The 13,299-nt window shown below is 43.6% G+C and overlaps 1 protein-coding gene across 5 annotated transcripts; it reads left to right on the forward strand.

Moving 5' to 3' along the window:
- Positions 1-8,608: 8,608 nt before the first annotated feature.
- LOC139070148 (spectrin alpha chain, non-erythrocytic 1-like) lies at positions 8,609-12,912 on the forward strand. 5 transcript variants are annotated; one of them, XM_070551859.1, is made up of 9 exons: positions 8,609-8,765; positions 9,967-10,089; positions 10,160-10,377; positions 10,462-10,566; positions 10,651-10,755; positions 10,831-10,863; positions 11,797-11,844; positions 11,957-12,048; positions 12,129-12,350. In XM_070551859.1, the coding sequence occupies exons 2-4, from the start codon at positions 10,080-10,082 to the stop codon at positions 10,495-10,497; spliced, it is 264 nt and encodes an 87-aa protein (XP_070407960.1). In that variant the 5' UTR covers positions 8,609-8,765; positions 9,967-10,079; the 3' UTR covers positions 10,498-10,566; positions 10,651-10,755; positions 10,831-10,863; positions 11,797-11,844; positions 11,957-12,048; positions 12,129-12,350. The 5 variants fall into 5 exon arrangements, with proteins under 5 accessions (XP_070407960.1, XP_070407959.1, XP_070407957.1 ...); XM_070551858.1 differs by having other exon boundaries at positions 10,490-10,566; XM_070551856.1 differs by lacking the exons at positions 8,609-8,765; positions 9,967-10,089; positions 10,160-10,377; ... (1 more) ...; positions 10,651-10,755; positions 10,831-10,863 and adding exons at positions 11,424-11,588; positions 12,535-12,747; positions 12,827-12,912 and having other exon boundaries at positions 12,129-12,440.
- Positions 12,913-13,299: the final 387 nt, after the last annotated feature.

Raw genomic sequence — 13,299 nt, forward strand, 5'->3', positions numbered from 1 at the left:
TCATCTGTCTTCCAAAGTGATTAGCTGTCATTGGAGAATTTTTGCACTTTTTATGTTTCTTTTCTAGGTTTCAGATTGAGTTTGACGGCATGTCACACTTCTCTCTCCAAGGCTCTGTGTGCGTTTTGCATTAAACCGGTGAATAACCAACTGCAGACTAATTTAAACAACTGATTTACTCAAAGGGATGGAAAAGTGTTTGGTTCCCAGAGATCAGGAAAAACAGTCACCAGGAGAAAAGAAGAACCTGTGACACTGGCTTCAAGTGGACTTAATGCAGAATATTTTACTGGGCCGTTTTACGCCGAAGAACGGGATTCCCCAGGGATCGCTGTGATGTGCTCGGATTCAGAATGGCCATTCCTGCACTTTCACATCAAGGTAAGTTTGAGAGGTATTGATCTGAGGAGGAATCAATCTCCCAGATAGAGTCTGTTAGTGTTTTATTCATCACTTCATCTGTCAGTCTGTTTATCCAGACACATATCCTCTTATCAAAGGTTTTCCTCTGTCACTAATTGAAATCATCTTTAATTTTTCATTTGCCGCTGCCGTTCTCATCTGGTGACCCCGCTGATCAAGCAGGTGTAACACAGGGATGTGATAACCTTTGCCAAGCTCCTGCTTCTTCACTGAAAAAGCCTCCTGCTGTGACTGATTATATTAATAAAACCACAATATTAGCTATTTGCCGGAAACAATTGAGTATTACCGTGCATTTAAAGTTGGCACAGAATTAAAAGCCACATTTACCTTGTTTAGGCTTGAGCTTGGTGTATCTTATGGACGAAACCAAAAAGTCTGTGCTGTCTCTGACCAGTTTTTTACAAAGATGTTGTAGGCCACGGACAGATTTGTCGAGAATTAGCTTAACTCATCATAAGTTCAGACACACACTACCTTACATTTTCATGTCCCACTTCGGCATCAGCAAAATACAATATAAGCGTTAGTCAAGTTAAAAACTGAAGAACAATGCTAGCTGTAGCTACAGCTAACACTACCCTGGTACTGCTAACACTAGTCTAAGGTGCTGCTAGTGCTAGTCTGAGTTATTCCTAATGCCAGCCCCGAGCTACTGCTAATGCTAGCCAGAGCTACTTTTACCGCTAGCCCAATTAACTGCCCAAGCTACTTCGAATTCTAGTCCAAGTTACTGCTAATGTTAGCCTTACGCTACTGCTAATGGTAGTCAGACCTACTTCTAATGCTACCCCAAGTTACTGCTAATGCTAGCCCTACGCTACTGTTAATGGTAGCTAGAGCTTTGGCTCTTAACATGCCTAACAGCTGTTAGCTGTAATGCTAGCAGTTAGAGAAAAACAGAGTAAGGTTGGAGCACTCACATTCCAAGATGCACTGGGAATGCGAGACAGATCCATAGCTTGCAGTTCAGTCACACACACACACACACACACACACACACACACACACACACACACACACACACACACACACACACACACACACACACACACACACACAAGCCTAGTTCATACTTCTCCCTCTGCGGAAGTGCAGAGACACACAACACCATAATCTGTGGTTGAAAGGGCTTTTCAACAGGCTCACATGGACAGATGGGGTAGAGCCCAACTTTCTAACTATATGTCAAAAGCGAAGGAGGCCGCATGTCTGTGATTGATCAGGATACCACTTCCTTTAACTCATTTGCTGCCAGGCATTTCCTGATCGGTAAGCCCTTCGCTGCCAGCGTTTCTCACTGCTTTTAGAGTTTTTTTAAGAGTCACAGAACGTTGCGTGCTAGGATGATGTAGACGCCAAAACAACCAAAACAAAGCGGAGACTCACCTCTGACATCAGGAAGAATCCACACGTTTCGAGCTTTATCCGTTCTTTCATAATCCGTTGTCAAATTGTGATCGGCAGAAGCTTTTCCGGTTTGCGCCTCACTTTTTTTTTACAGCAGCGGCCCAACACGATCTCCTAATACATGGATTTTCTGCTTCCTAATCACGTGATGTATGACGCATGCGGATGAAGATCGGCTTTAGACCTGAGGTGTTTGTTCTCACGGTGCGGGGGCTTGTTCCGATGCCCACACAGTAAAAAAAATGCAAATGACGACTTTAGTCGTCATTGGCAGTGAATGAGTTAGCATCCTCAACAGCACTGCCATGCCTCCTCAGAAAAAAAGAATGAGAGCCAAATATATCTAGTGACAGACACAAAGTAACATCTCACGGAAAAAGTCAGACGATATAAATGTTAAAATGACTGTGACTGAAGGAGTACGAAGATATGCAGCAGATGTTTTATTAGTGTCGGGGAATTACCGGAAACGTGGGTTTGAAGGTGGTGACTGCATGTAGAGGGGGAGGAGAATGATGGACACATTTGTCCGCATTAAAACGTCTCTGAAATACATTAACACAATATAAAAACACTAGAGACGTGACTGCAATGATAGCAGGATACCCCAGACAAGAGCTATGCCCCCTGCTGTCCTGGCTGAGAATTGCTTCACAACAATGACACACCTACGAAGAAGTATAAAAGGAAAACATCTCTGTCAACACGTTTTTGTGTGAGCGCGAAGTTACTAATGAAGTATAAACTAGGCTTCAACCGCCAACCGGATGCACTGCGAACCCCTTCTTGGTGAACAGTCTTTCCATTGTCAGGCTTCATTATGTGTTTGGACATGCATTAGGGCTCCTGGGCCATTGTGAGCCCCAGAGCAAAGCTGCCCTCCTAGTGGAGGGTAACTCTGAAGTGCTTTTTTTCCCCTTCCACCTGAACCAATCCTCATGTAACCCTCTTATCTCCATTAAGGTAGCGCGACTCAGGGTTGCAAATGACCACAGTCACCAATTCTTGTCATGTGTCTATGCCTATGTATGTCTGATCTCTGAATTGTGTGCACTGAAACTCTAATTTCCCTCTGGGATTAATAAAGTATCTTTGATTTGATTTGATTTGAACAAAGTTTCATCTGATATTTAAAGGCTCAAGAACAATTTCTGTTGTAATAGAACAAATGTAATCCCACTGGATTCACAGGCCTGTACATCTACCATTGACATCCCAGTTTGGCACACAAGCAAAGTAATTAGAAACCCAAATTAGCCACAACACTAAGGTATGATTTGAAAGCTAATTTATTCTTAACATACTGCCAACTTATTTGACACTAGTTAGTGTCAAGGGTTACAATCCAGGAATCCCCTGCTCTCAAACCTCCAAAACACTAATAGTATGCAAATGCCCTTTGACCTGGGTACAATTTACGTGCCATGCTGCATAAATATTCATATAGTCCTCCTTGCTTTAGGGCTCAACACTTTCTGATACAATAAATTGGTCATAATTTATGCACAGAGCTGACTTCTTGTCAGGTGATGTCTGGCTGTTAATTATTATTTGTACTGAACCCGAGCCATTTAAATACGACAAATAGTTTTAATGACTGAAAAAAGAGAGGAAAACTAACTAAACCTGGGTAGTTGGGTCAGTTGTTGTCACCATCTGCACTCAGCCTACCACGTTCGCGGGAGCAGCGGCTCTGTCGCACAAATGAAGCCAAAGTAAAACGTTGATTAGAAGCCAAGGCAGTTAGCGATCAAAAAGGAAATGACTTTTCCTGTAGATGAATTGCATATCAGGATCAATTAATGCTGTGGTGTCTTAATTAAGTCTCTGCAGATGAGAAATGAGCAACTGCTGAGAGGAAACCTGGCACATTCGGACCAATTCTGTGGGTAGAAAACTGAGGCAAGTTAAAGCGTTATTTAAAAGAGATGTCTCGACATGAAAAGAAAAAGGTTGTTTTATGAAAATGCATCAAAACCTATATTTTGTACACAGATATTTTATTATCAATAATCAATGGCTTATTAGGAAGTAGTTCTAATATTCCAGCATACCCTTCTACTGCATCAATACTCTTGCAAGTAATGCCAAATCGCACCCTGGTACTAATTACTTGAGCTGAGTCTTGTCAAAGAAAATATACAAATGGCTACATGTTTATTTGAGAGGAAATCCCTGCATGACTTCACAACCAAATGCACCAGAAGCTCCAAAATGTGCTGCTGTGGGAAGCTTAGGTTGATGCAAAGGTCTAAAAATAACATTTGCGTTAACTAAAAGAACATTTTAGAGATTGGAGCCAATTTTATAGCCTGGCAAGTCATCCTATGTGTAAATATATAGTCTTGCCAATCCATGGTTGTCTTTTAAAAGCTTTTTATAAAACAATGTAAACAATTTGCTGCAATGCTGAGCCAGCATCAGGGAGCCCTAGGTCGTAGATGGTCAGACCGTGGCGGTAATGGTACGCAATCGTGTCCTTTTAACAAGAGATTACATGATGGTGGTATAAAGTGGGTGTGGGGGTGGTCTCTGCACAGCCGCGGACTTCTGTTTAGCTTGAATCAGAGTTGCGCTCATTAAGTTTTTTTGACAAATCACTCCTAAAGGTGTCTGTCCTCCACAGTCCCTGCGCATCCTCTGGTGATCTGAGCTCCAGCTGCATCGCTCCAGTTTATCACCTCAGCTAGTTCTGTGTACAAAGTGAAACTTTTGGCCCGCGTTTACTTTAATTTTCAATAGAGATGCCAGCCGCAGCTCAGCAGTAACTCCCCGCATGATCATGACACCACCCTCTGTTGCGCCAAGGTGTAATATGCATTCACAAGTCGGGTGATGTGGTAATGTTTCCAGCCGTGGCAGCACGAATGCCACAAAATTCCTGCGTCTCCATGCCAGTATTACAATGATTTCCCATCATGGCGTGTCTCCTATAAAGGGCTAAACTGTCTCCGCATGCAGTTGGACAGTGCTAGGTCCAATCAGAGCACAGTGTATTACAACAACATATTCATCGATATGGAAATCAGCCAATGGAGCAGTTCGCCATACATTGTCGAAGAACAAGGAGTACCTCTGTTTCCTATTTTTGTCGCCGCTCTACCGTCATCGTAGAAAATGAAGCTCTGCCGGAATGCTGCTAAGCCCGCCCAATGCTGTGATTGGCCCTACCTTAACTCAGCGGGGCCAATGGTAGACCTGCTCAGGCTACAATAGAGCATGGCTAGACTGACCAGGTGATCAAAATCTATTACAGCTCAAAATGACCTGTGCTTTTATAGTGCCGTTCTGAGTCAGAGGACTCCAACGCACGTTACACGACAGTCATTCATTCACACACATTCACATGCTAATGACGATTCAATTAAATTCAATTCAAAAATACTTAATTGATCCCAGAGGGAAATTGATTGCTGTGGTAGCTCAGAATAATAATAATAATCAAGTCATCAAAGAGTTGTTGTATATTACAATGGCTGTTGGCAGGAAGGATCTCCAGTAGCGGTCAGTGTTGCAGCCAAACTGAAGAAGCCTCTGACTGAAGACACTCTTCTGTTGTCGGACAGTCTTGTGAAGAGAATGCTCAGGGTTGTCAATAATTTTCTTGATTCTCTGGAGAATCCTTCTCTGCATTATCTCCTCCAGTGGTTCCTCAGTCGTCCCCAGAACAGAACCAGCCTTTTCAGGTCCCTGCTTCTGATGCTGCTACCCCAACAGACGATGGCTGAAGAGATTACACTCTCAACAACAGACGTGTAGAAGATCTGCAGCATCTTGCTACAGACACTGAAGGACCTAAGCATCCTCAAGAAGTGCAGTCTGCCATCATTGCATCCTTGGGCAAGACACTTAACCCCCCTTACCTGCTGCTGGTGGTCAGAGGGACCAGTGGTGCCAGTGCTCGGCAGCCTCGCCTCTGTCAGTGCGCCCCGTGGCAGCTGTGGATACATCCTAGCTCATCCCCACCAGGGTGTGAATGTGTGTGTGAACGACTGATTGTGTTGTAAAGTGCCTTGGGGGGGGGGTTCCAGGATTCTAGAAGGTGCTATATCAAGTACAGGCCATTTACTATAAGGCTTTTTTTTTAACAGAAGTGCTATTTCTCCAAACTAAGGCCATGCTTTCAGTGGTCAACAGTAGCTAAGGAAGTATTTATTACTTCAAAAAGGCAGGAAAAGTCTTGTTAATACACCTGTTCTTAAAAAAAGGTATTTTATGTGTAACAGATTTTGTGTCACCGACATTAACCCTTTGATGCATAATGGTCACTACAGTGGACAGGTACTCAAAATTGTTATTTATTTGTTTTTGCTATTAAGCACAGCTGTTAAGACTTTATTGCATTGGAGCCCCTCCATTTGGACTTCAGAAAGCCAAGCCAACATATTTCATGCTCAGAATGCACGCTGCCCACTGAAGTGGACATGTAATAAATTATTTGTAAATTATAAAATTTTACAAAAAATATTAGTTGAAATTTGTTTCATTCACACCTAAAGACGAATGAAAAAAAAAAGTTAAAAAAATCATGGTTGAAGATTTCATAATTCATGCATCAAAGGGTTAATATAAAAAAGCAATAATATCATTAACAAAAACTAAGTTTAATGTATTAACTGAACATATTTTCTTTGCCTTGTTTGTTTGGCAGATACAAAACAGTACACGCGTTCCAGTGTGCAAAGATCTGTGTTCATTCTGTAAGGTGAGATTTCCGACCATATGGTGTGTGTTAAGTGCCTTTGTTAGGGTTTAAATTTACATGAATCACTTTTAACTCTTTAAACAGATTCATTAAAGAACACATCCTTACACACAATTAAAACCACATGAAAAACAAAGGCTGACTGGAAATGAAATCAGGTTTCTGTTGTCCCTGCCGACTCTGCCTCTGGGACAACACGCGGCGACCCAGTCGCATCGGTAATGCATCCAGGGCTCCTGCTGCTGAGCCGATGCTCCCCTCTGCCCACCTGCTCACAGCGCGCTCACCAGAGGAAGGCCTCCCATTGACTCCATGCACACACCTCCATGATTTATGAGCCATCTGTCGCATCTGATGTTCCTGTCGCCTAAGACAGGATGTTCCCGGCTGGCGCTCTACATCGCTCTGCATGGGCACCACCTGGGTATGCCAAGGTCCAGTGTAATTAAATTAAACCAAGCGGGAACAAAGCGGCACCCGTAATGTAAATTTAAAAGGTAACGGGAAATAAAAATCAACAGCAGACGTTGTGGTTTTGCTGTTTTGTGAGTTATTTTTGTGTCAAGAGATAATTAAAAATTGTTACTAGCTCACTTTTGTTTTTCATCACAAAATTACGATGAACATAAATAAAAATCTAAACAAACATTTCTTAACTCCTGATAAAGCTCAGCTGCACCCAGACTTTGGAATTCCCTCCCAGGGCGTCTGAGGACACCACAGACTACTGGTGCTTTTAAATCTGGTCTTAAAACGTATCTTTTTACCAGAGCTTTCGGGTTAAATTAACTTTGTAGCACTTTGAGATTTGTTTCAAATGTAAAGTGCTTTATAAATCAAATGTATTGTTATTAAAGCCTGGGTGCAACATTTGGGACTTGCCTGGCAATGATTTAATCTTATTTTCCTGCTCATTTCAGCCAAAACTAAAGAAGTAGCTGAAGGCATGTTTGCTTACTTATGCATTAGGGTGCAAAAAAAGAAAGAGAAGTTAAAGAAAAATACAAGAAGTGTTAGGGAATAAATCCCTTCATGGCGTCATCCATTCTTGGTGGTTGAGTGGCGAGAGCTGTGGGGGAAAATCCCAGATGGAGGAGGTGTTTGTGTTGGAGCAGCGGGAGAAAAATCAAGCTGCAAAGGTGTAACGTGATGTGGTTTCAGCGCCTCGGTTCATGTATACTTCATGCAGCTGGCTGTTGCAGCATGACTGTTATGTTTTAAAAGTTTCAGGTGTGCTGGTTAACTGGATTTTCTGATGAAGTGGGGCCACTTCCCCGATGCAAGAAAAATATATGCAATCATATGTTAATTAGCAATATATGGATGCAAAAATGTAGGAAAATCTGAGGTGTCAGAATTATATTAGACAACATACCAGCGTTATATAGCGATGTATGTAGTAATACATAAGGAATTGCCCCTTTTCATATATTGGCGAACATGTTTCATTATATATTTATGTAAGTGACCCATCATATGAGAAATTGTATACCACAGAAATGTTTTATCATATATATCTAATTATATATTTTATTTATAATTTTTTATAACATATAGCAATATATGTAATAGTACATAAGTGCTACTTTTCATATATTACGATTTACGTAAAATTATATGTTACATATAAATATGTGATAGTATAATACTTTGCATATAGATACATTTTGTCATATCTTTCATTTATTAAAATTGATAAACAAACAAGCCCCCACAATGCCGCTCAGAAAATGGTCCCAACCCGGAAGTAAGAAAAATTGCAGTTCCACCCTCATCCGCTGGGGGCTGGTACCAGAAGCGAGCAAATCCTCATTGACTCCCATGTTAAAAATGCCATTTTCACAGCAGAAATAAACATGTTTACAGCCTGGTTCAAAAAATGTTTTTTTGTCTAAATTATCTAGTTTATACTCATGACAACTCTGAGGGGGGTGAATTTTTTTCTCACTCTTCTGTTTAAGTGTATTGAAAGCCTAAAATTCTGTATAATTAATGAGCATCCGACACACGTGACCGCCGCCTCAGACCCACGTGACCACAGAGCTAGCTCCGTGGAAAGGCCTCAGTACAGCCTCGGTCTCTCCTGGAAACTGTGTCGGGATTTTGAGTCTCTGTGCTTGTGAATTCTGTTTTGGATAATATTGGTGCAATTGTTGGACAAAATGACTTGCTGTGGTATTAATTGCACTAATAGAGCGTCCAAGGAGTCTCCACTTCATTTTTTTCGGTAAGTTAAAATCTATATTTGTATTTTATGTCACTGCTGCCTTTAAACTAGCTGAGTTTACCGAAGTAGCTAGCTAACTATCAGTTTAACATGTAGCATGTACTGTTTAACCATGAAATTTAAATGTAAAATACGGTAAAATAATTAATAGGGCATATTTAAATGGGTAATAGGGTAAAACCCAGTGCATTTAAGATAAAAATGGGTTGAAATATGACGGGGCGCGCCGCTTGGGGGGACACTTCTGTGCTCTATTCTTTCATCCGGTAATCCCCAGCGGTCAGGCCGGGCAGGCTGATCGATGCGGCGCCTCGCTGCTGCGGGCTGACCGCTCGTGGAACTCGGAGACAGATCTGACCGGAGAAATACTGCAGCTCGTTGAGAAGTCTATAGGGCATACAGCGTTTCCCTTAAATCCCACTGCCACGCCGACAAGATCCCAAGTTTCTTTGTTTTTGTTGGCGCTGTTTACCGAAGAAGCAGCGGGAATACCAGCAACTTTCATCAGACTCGTAAAGTTAGTTTTTGCAGGGGACCCCCTGTATTTTACTGCTCCCTCCTGCAGTCTTCCCCTATTAAAATTTAAAATGTGTAACTTCATGTATTGTGATGAATGACTAATATTCATGTTAACTAAAACGTTAGGTATTTAGGGGGAAAAAACAAAATAATAAACATTATACAGATGTCAAATAAATCAAACTGTAATTAAACTATATATTTTCAAAGTCTTGATTCTGGATAAAATCCAACAACATATGCTTTATAAATAAACACTACACATGGCTTTTACACACACACACACACACACACGTTACATTGTGATTTCTTAGTAAATATTCTATTTGGCGAGAGATAAACTTTATTGTATTTATCCTAGTGAATCTATAATTAAATGGGTAAACTAGCAGTAGTACATCCAACATCAAAGAAAGTAAAATGTTATTATCAGGAGAGGGAGAATGATTAAGTGGTTAGCAGCAGTGTGCTAGACGATGGGCCCCCTCCATGAGGCCACCACAGCTCAGCAGAACATCATTGTAGCTTCTTCTGGGGAGAAAAACACTTACAGAAAAAATAAAGTTAACAGCTGAAATAGCAGGAAATAATACAGTTAAAGAGCAGATTGTAGAAGAAAGAAACCCCTAGGTTAAACTGGTCTGTCTACTGCATAATGCTGAACTCTAACATGTGTCCTCAGGGAAGGACCTGATTGGTGTCCAGAACCTGCTGAAGAAGCACCAGGCTCTGCAGGCTGAGATCACAGGTCATGAACCTCGCATCAAGGCTGTCACCCAGAAAGGAGAGACCATAATGGAGGAAGGTAGAGCAGGTCTGGTCCTGACATGTTTCTGAGGTGTCTGCAGGTTCTGGCTCACTTTGTTTGGGTCCAGGTCACTTCGCTGGTTCAGAACCCTCGGCCCGTCAGAACATTCTTATCCACCACGTTCTAACACCAGACCTGTTAACCCAACAGCAACAAGTGGCTCCAACTGACGATGAGACCGGGAAGGAGCTGGTTCTGGCTCTGTACGACTACCAGGAGAAGAGTCCTCGAGAGGTCACCATGAAGAAGGGCGACATCCTCACGCTGCTCAACAGCACCAACAAGGTTCGTGTGCCCTTCACAGCCGAGGAACGACCTCCAGCTCAGAGCGAACATCTCCACACCTGCTTTGTGTTTGTGTGACTTTAGGTTGTTTTACTTGAACTCGCGTCTTTAGCTGAATGAGGATGGAGAGACGGGTCGGACCTGGAGCAGGTCGAGGTCTTGCAGAAGAAGTTTGACGACTTCCAGAAGGTCGGACTTTTCCTCCTCTCCGTCTTCCAGCAGCAGCTGTCAGATCAGCTCAGGTGATAATCAGCAGGTGCTTTTGTCCTGCAGGACCTGAAGGCCAACGAGTCCCGCCTGAGGGACATCAACAAGGTGGCATGTGAACTGGAGTCAGAAGGTCTGATGGCTGAGGAGGCTCCTATGGTTCAGGCTCAGGTGAGCGTCACCTGTCTGCAGCAGCTGGTCCCTCTCACTTCCTGGTTTGTTAACTCTGCTCGTCTCTGTTTGTAGCAACAAGAACATCTGGGTTCTGCTCCTGGAAAGGTGCGTGTTGTCCTCCGCCTCCACCAGAACCAGACGTGGTGTTTTTGTTACCACTCATTTGTTTGTTTACAGGATGAAGCCGACTCTAACCCCGGCTTTCCACAGGAGTCGTCAGCAGCACGTTTACTGCAGCAGCACGTCATAGCTGCTGATAGGAACCGCTGTGGTCAACAGAACCTTTTCCACCGGAGCCGTCAGCAGCGCGAGTCGGCCACGTCTCAGGAGCAGCATGTCGCGGCCTTTACGCGCCGGTTCTATTTTCTACGCGCGACGCCTCTGAAACGGGTCAAGTTCGACATTTTTGGGGAAGGAAAGACAGGAAATCGGACGCGGAAATTGAGAGAAGCTACCGAGATTTTCAGAATAAAGAACGTACTGCCTTCCGGTTGCTTTACTTTTAAAAAAGGTTACTAACTGTGCGTCCCCGTGAGAAGTTATCACCTAGCTAGCGGTCTCCTTTGTTTTTCAGGTCCGTATTGGCGATTATAAAACGGACAGAACATAAAACACAAACCATGTTGTAATTTTCTCCTGCTTGTTGTTGTGTTTACTGACGAAGTCACTCGAGTGACTTCGTGCTCGGTCGGTGACAGCTGCTCCCCTGCTGCTTCGCGTCTCGTGGGAAGGGCCAAGCAGCAGCTTACGCGAGCAAGACGTGCTGCTGCAGTAACGTGCTGCTGACGGCTCCTGTGGAAACCCGGGGTAACACGGCGTCACCCTAGAAGGTGAGTTCATTCAGCTGATCAGAGGTCACCTCTGATGGCCGCAGTCACGGCCGACCGTGCTGAAATCACACAGGAATTCAGGTGACCCGGCAGGCACCAGGTGCTGGTGAAAGTGGGGACATGTCAGCTGGTTGCCATGGCTACAGTTATCTTTATGCATCTGTATGACTGCTGACTGGTGTGTGTTTCCTGTGACCTTTGACCTCAGACCGTACGGTTGGGCGTTCAGACGACGGCTAACTTTAATTCCATCAAGGTAAGAGGAAGCTCTTCCCTTCCTGTCTGAGCGATCCGTCTCCAGGTTTCCTCGTCCGGCGTCCAGCCCGCTGGCGTCCACCTTCATCTCACTGGGTTTGGTTTCTCTCCAGGAGCTGAACAACTGCTGGCGCTCGCTGCAACAGCTGGCTGAAGACCGGAGCAACATGCTGGGCAGCGCCCATGAGGTGTAGCGCTTCCACAGGTACCCCGCACACTTATGCGCCGCTTACGGGTCAGTAGAGTTTGGACCCACACTCAGACGGAGTTCTGATGTCTTCTCAGAGACGCTGATGAGACCAAAGAGTGGATCGAGGAGAAGAACCAGGCCCTGAACACAGACAACTACGGCCACCACCTGGCCAGCGTTCAGGCTCTGCAGCGTGAACATGAAGGCTTTGAGCATGACCTGGCAGCTCTGGGTGATAAGGTCCGCTTTCCTGATCGGTACCAGGACCCGAGTTGTCTCTGGAGACACGTTCTTCATGGTTCTGGTGACTCCACCCCAGCCGTTCCTGATCAGCGATCAGCGGGGTGCTTTCCTATTTAAGGTGGATGGAGGACACAATTTGACGCCAGAAGATTGCCTCAGTTTTGGTAGTAACCAGCCACTCGTGTTACCTCTAGTGTTCCTAGGATTAATGTTATTTCGTAGTGTTTTTGCTCTTATATTGGATTTACCATTCTTCAGGATTCCTGTCGACCTCATTGGATACTGACCTCTACTCCAGGATTTGGATATTCAACACACGGACCTTATCACCACCCTCCATAACCCACCTCTCATCTCACCCAGTGCCCCATCCACCAGGACGCCCCGCTTCTCTCCACCTCTGCTCCCTCTCCTGCGCTTCCCCCGGCTCTCTACCTCTCTCTCCTCCAGCCAACACATACACCCACCACAGTAAGTCTGAACACCTCTGCCTGCCTACAATGGATTTTGAAACCAGAACCTAAGCTCACCTGTGTTCTCCCTCCTCCAGATGCTGAGCTGTTGTTGCAGTTCCAACCACAGACTTATCTGTGCACCTTAAGTTCCTCCTTATAAATAAATCATTTTTTTCCATCAGTTTTTGGTCAGTGTTGTATTCTGCATGTCTTGGGTTAAGTACCTTCCTCCAAACATGACACTCCTCCTCAAAGAGCAAATCTGTTCAGCACATTCTGACAGACAGACCACCATTCTTCTGTCATGATGCTGTACAGGACATTTTTAGAGTTTTTCTTTTTAAAGATAAATAGGATTACATTTAAATATCAATACTTTCACATTATCATTTTCCCACACTTCTGTATAACTGTATTTTGTTGTTTTTCAATAAAGAATGACAAATTAAGTTTGGATTTGTTGCACACAAATATATATCGGTAAAAAATATCTTCAAAGCTAATGTATACATAACAAGTATGATTGGGTTTTGCAATACGGCACTATTTTAGTAAGATTTTTAAACCA

The sequence above is a fragment of the Nothobranchius furzeri genome, chromosome 5 (assembly GCF_043380555.1).
Source record: "Nothobranchius furzeri strain GRZ-AD chromosome 5, NfurGRZ-RIMD1, whole genome shotgun sequence".
Classification (NCBI taxonomy): Eukaryota; Metazoa; Chordata; class Actinopteri; order Cyprinodontiformes; family Nothobranchiidae; genus Nothobranchius; species Nothobranchius furzeri.